This window comes from Neoarius graeffei, chromosome 13 (assembly GCF_027579695.1).
Source record: "Neoarius graeffei isolate fNeoGra1 chromosome 13, fNeoGra1.pri, whole genome shotgun sequence".
NCBI lineage: Eukaryota > Metazoa > Chordata > Actinopteri > Siluriformes > Ariidae > Neoarius > Neoarius graeffei.
The window spans coordinates 41,760,090-41,765,200 of record NC_083581.1 but is presented as its reverse complement, the minus strand read 5'-3'; the positions used below and the strand labels follow the sequence as shown (position 1 = coordinate 41,765,200).

Below are 5,111 nucleotides of genomic sequence, written 5' to 3'. Positions count from 1 at the left end.
TTATGGCTCTTTGATGGGATCCGCATCTTTGTGATCCGTTCTTTGAAAAGAGCCGTTCAAAAGACTGGCTCATTTGGCTCTTTTTAAATATTTATTCAGTTTTAAGAAGACAGCGTCTAAAGAAGCCACATCCCTCTGCTTAGACAGTGACATCAATATTTCTGGACATACCTTTTATATAAAGCAACCTAGACTTACATTATTGTAACCCCTAAACGCTCATAAATAACCATTAAAAAACAATGAGGGCTTCAATGAATGTCCATGCAGAACGGCTTTTCTGTAAAAAAAAAAAAAAGAACCCACTCAAGAACATAGTTAATCAAGAACGCAAGAATATTTTATAGAAAAACACTTGTTTTACAAAAATATTTAAGTCTGAGATACAAAATAGATACAACTACAATAAATATAACACAAGAACTAGTTATCACACAAGAACATTTTAATAGAAAAAAACAAACTTTCTATATTAAAAATATTGAAATTGTAACAAAAATAGATAAAACTAAACAGTCAGATAAATAAAGTTATAACAAGAACACAAGATTATTTTAATAGGAAAAAACAAACTATTAATGCAAAAAATATATTATTATTAGAAAAAGATACAACTAGACAAACAGATAAATAAATAAAATACACAAAAATAGAACAAACAAAATGATAGAATAAATTAAATGAACGTCCGTGCAAAGTAGTTTTCCCACAATATTATCATTAATATCACACAACATTATAAACTATATACAAAACAATTTGAACTATTAGGCAAACAGATAAAACTTGAATAAATAAAAGGCAAATGAACGCTTGTTTGCACGCGCACACACCCCATTATGAATGATGTTTTTATATTTCATTTTCACCTGTTGCCAGGTGCGTTTGGCACTGCTGTTGCCTCTGAAATGTTCACAGGACATACACCAACTTAGTCAAAGGGACTGAACAGTCAGTCATCCTAATTCATGTGACTCTGTGCACATATCAGCTTAAGTAGGCTACTCCATGAATTTACCATACCAAATTTTATTCAGGATTTTTCGGACATTAAACAAGCTATATATGACTGGGGCCACGTCGAAGGACCATTTTCTGTGACTTGTGATTGATCATGAAGCTTTCTCTCATCCTATACTTCTGTTCTGGAACATGTAGAAGGGAGAATGTACTTGCGCATTTACCCGATCGGCAATTCGTTGCCAACATGCTTGCCGCTCCTTATTGGCAGCCGCTGTGTTAGATTTTGCTCTTAATGTTGTTTTGAACTCCTCGTAGCTTTGCATTATGACAGCGCATTCTTCCTCCGTGAAGCACGGCGGCCGTGCCATTGTGAACAGTGGTGATTTGCGCTGATAACCTCCCCTTTCACGTGAACGCGCATTAACCCTGATTAGGTTAAACCAGGTTCAACAAATCAACTTCATAACTGGCGTCGTAGTACCGTTTAACCCCAAACAAGATAACCAGGTTTTGTCAACCCCGGTTTAGCGGGGGAACCCTGGGTTACTTCTGGGTAGGTTAACCTCCGTTCGTAGTACAGGGCCCAGAAGTCAGATATAACATAAGGCCCTGTCACACTACGACGTTCTCACCAGCGTTCGAGTAACGTGTTGCGAAACGCAGAGGAACGTCGAGAACGTTAGAAAAAAGTTACAAGAAAGTTAGACGAGCGTCGGCAAACGTTGGGGAACGTCGAGGGACGTCGGCGAACGCTGAGGGTGAAAAATAGCTTTGGGTGTGCACAAAAATTCAGGACGTTCTATCAAAACGCTACTTACACGTTAGAGGAACGTTACACGAAAGTTTGCGGGCGTTACTCGAACGTTACTCGAAAGTCAGGACGTTCCCTGGACGCTAGGCGGACGCCGGCCCATCAGGGTCGAGTGTCCAGCGCGTGCCTAGCGCTTGGGTAACGCTTGCCTAACGCCTGTGTAACGTCCATCGAACGTCTGTCCAGCGTGTCGCCAACGTTTTTCAGCGTTCGTCAGCGTTCGCCGAGCGTTCTTAACGCTCATGTAACGCTCTTTCAACATCTTTCTAACGTCTGTCAGCGTTCTGAATTTTTCCAGCGTCTGTGTAACGTCCAGAACATTACCTGGACGCAAGGCAGACGCTACCCAAATGCTATGATAACGCTATCAAAGCGCTGTGGACGCTATGAGAACGCTAGGTTTTGCTGCTATTTTGGACCACAAACGTCGCCTGACACTGAGGGAACGTTGGCTGAGCGTTACCCAAGCGTTACAAGAACGTTACAACATCGTTGACCTAGAAACTTAATTTGAAGAACGTCGACGTTCCCCGGCGTTTCTCAAATTTTTAAAAACGCAACCAAACGTCGAACAAAACGCTATAGTGTGACAGGGCCCATATATATACACACACACACACACACATACATACAAGGCTTTATATTCCTTTATTCCGCACATTTAATGAACATGCGGGAGGCCATTTGGTTATTTCACAAAAAAAACATTCAGCAATAGCCATAGATACAAATAATAAAAATGAAAGCATTTGTTTGGCAGCTTGATGTTTTGACAAAAAATAAAAATAAAAAAGAGACCTGAGTTAGAAATATTTCATTCAATTCTCATTCAATTTATATGGGTTTTGCTGCTTAAAGCTTAATGTATTTTTTGTGTTAATTTCACAATTGATTTTCAAACAAAAGTGTATTTTATAACTCTGTGCTAAGAGAAACCAAAACAAATCTTAACAACCAAAAATAAACATATATTTCTACTTCTATTTCTAGTTTTCACAAATGCATTTGCAATTCATGTTCATAAAGTTTTAAAAGAACTACATCAGCTCTGAGTTCAGTAGAAGAGGATGGAGGAGAGCAGAGGGACGATCATGAGGAGAAAACTCAGTGTGATGCTCTTAGCACTGTTACAAAGATTTCCCTCACAACACTGCACACGTGATATGCCAATTCCTGGAATGCCTGATGATCCACTTCCAACACAGAAGCTCTTGGACACACATCCTTTCATAGATAGGGTATTGCTACCTTGTTGAACTGAGAGAGAGAGAGAGAGAGAGAGAGAGAAAAAAGAAAGGATTAAATTTATAAATGCCCATATTTCATATATTTTCACTTATGTAAGTCAACTTCAAAGTGGTAACCTTGAAATAACCAATTTACTGTGTGTCTTTACTATATACATACTCTGTGTGTGTGTGTGTGTGTGTGTGTGTGTGTGTGTGTGTGTGTGTGTGAGTGAGTGATTTCACGACTGTGGTAAAAACAATTGAATTGTTAAGTATCAACTTGTTGGAATTCATCTTCGGGCCAGTAGGCATGTGTGGGTGTGGCATGTTTGGTTTTCCATGTGCAAATGAAGCATCACTGGTGCTTATAGGGTTTGGTACATTATCTATTTGAATTTTCATAGACTTTCTAATGTCAGAAAATATATGAATATAAATTTATATTAATAAAAATCTATAAGGGTCCACTTAAAATATCATCCATATACAATTAAACAAAATAATGCTTTTCATTATTAAAATTCCTGCAGATTTGATTTAAAAACAATAACAAATCAACAAAGAAAGATATACAATTTACTTTTACATTTTTTCTTCACATCAAATGGAGAAAATTGTAAATGATCTTAGCTCTGAAACAAGTGACTGTGCTTGTTAAATATAGTTTACCTGATGCACTGATACAGCGATCTTCATTTCCTTCACAGTTCACTGTTCCAGAACAATCATTTGCATCACAAGTGTAACACATTCTCCCATTGGGAGCCTGCTTTGGAAGAGCTTAACAGAAAAATAAAATCAAACAGCTCATTGTGTTTCATATGTCACCAGGAACTACTGTATTTCAATAATATGTAATCTGATAATTTGGAGACTATATGTAAACTATAATTTAGCGTAAGCTACTATTAGCAGATAGAGGCCTTATGTCCTATCATGCATACAATACACCGATAAACTGCCAAAGATTAAATCACAGTTTATGTGAAATAAAAATAAAAAATGACCAAATCCATCTTGGGTTTAAATGAAAATGGGTGAACACTGAAAACAGACACTGGGCAACTTTTACAAGCATTTTGTTTTACCTGGTAGTGTTTCACTGTTGCAGAGATTAGTGCTACAGCATTTGGTATTGCTGGTCACTTTTACTGTTCCTATGTTCATGCTCCCAGTTGCACACAATTCTGGCATTCCACAAGTCTTAATATTTACATCTGTAAGCTTTGTACCACCTACATAACATTCCACATAACAGTGTGATTAGACAATCTTGCCAAATAATAGGAATTTGAGATGTGTTACAAGATGAATAAAATACATAGCACACTATACATAAATTACTTATTATGACAAAATCCAGGAAGACACACACACAAACACTTACTCATGTAAACAGCAGTGGTTGAAGTGAGACACTGATCAGAGCAGGTTGTCTGTTCCTCGGTGCATTTTCCAGATGCTGATGGCACACACTGATGACAAGTCAGTGACAGTGCTGAAAAAGAATAAATTAAAGGAGAATGAAAATAAAATGGTTGAATAAAGAAAGCTACTGATATAAAATAAAAAAAAAACACCTCTTGCACAATTATTAAATTTTACACCCCAAGGATCTTTTGACCAACTGATTTAGTGAAATTAATTCTATTTATTTCCTCTATTCAAAATGCAGAGATTCATTACCTTTGGAGAAAAGCATGCAGATGAGCAGCAGTGTGACTTGAGACTTCATTATTGAGGCTTTTGTAGAAGTTGAGGTGTGAAGATGAAGCAAATGGGGTGAAAATGTGAGTAAGGCTGGTTTGATTCTGGTGTAGAGTATGATGATGTGTGGATTTGAAGGGAGGGGCTTATTGTACAGTCCTGAGTTTCATTTCATGAAATGTGAGGGGGACTTAACTTTCTCTTTCCTGTAAATCAAGAGTAACTGCTTTAGCCTGATCAGGATCCCTGCAGAAAATGAAATTTTCATTGGCGTTTATTTAAAATTTGAACATGATACACATACATACATACATACATACATACATACATACATACATACAAAGCTTTAAAAGCTACAGATAGACATGTGGGGAAAATCTATACCGTACACACGTGTAAAA

General features: G+C 37.2%; 1 protein-coding gene across 1 annotated transcript; it reads right to left on the bottom strand.

Moving 5' to 3' along the window:
• Window positions 1-2,620: 2,620 nt before the first annotated feature.
• LOC132896720 (phospholipase A2 inhibitor and Ly6/PLAUR domain-containing protein-like) lies at window positions 2,621-4,920 on the bottom strand. The gene is made up of 5 exons (XM_060937750.1): window positions 4,690-4,920; window positions 4,391-4,501; window positions 4,092-4,238; window positions 3,673-3,783; window positions 2,621-3,031 (listed from the first exon to the last, which is right to left on the bottom strand). Exons 1-5 carry the CDS (start codon window positions 4,736-4,738, stop codon window positions 2,829-2,831), a joined length of 621 nt encoding a protein of 206 aa, XP_060793733.1. The 5' UTR covers window positions 4,739-4,920; the 3' UTR covers window positions 2,621-2,828.
• Between the last annotated feature and the right edge of the window lie 191 nt (window positions 4,921-5,111).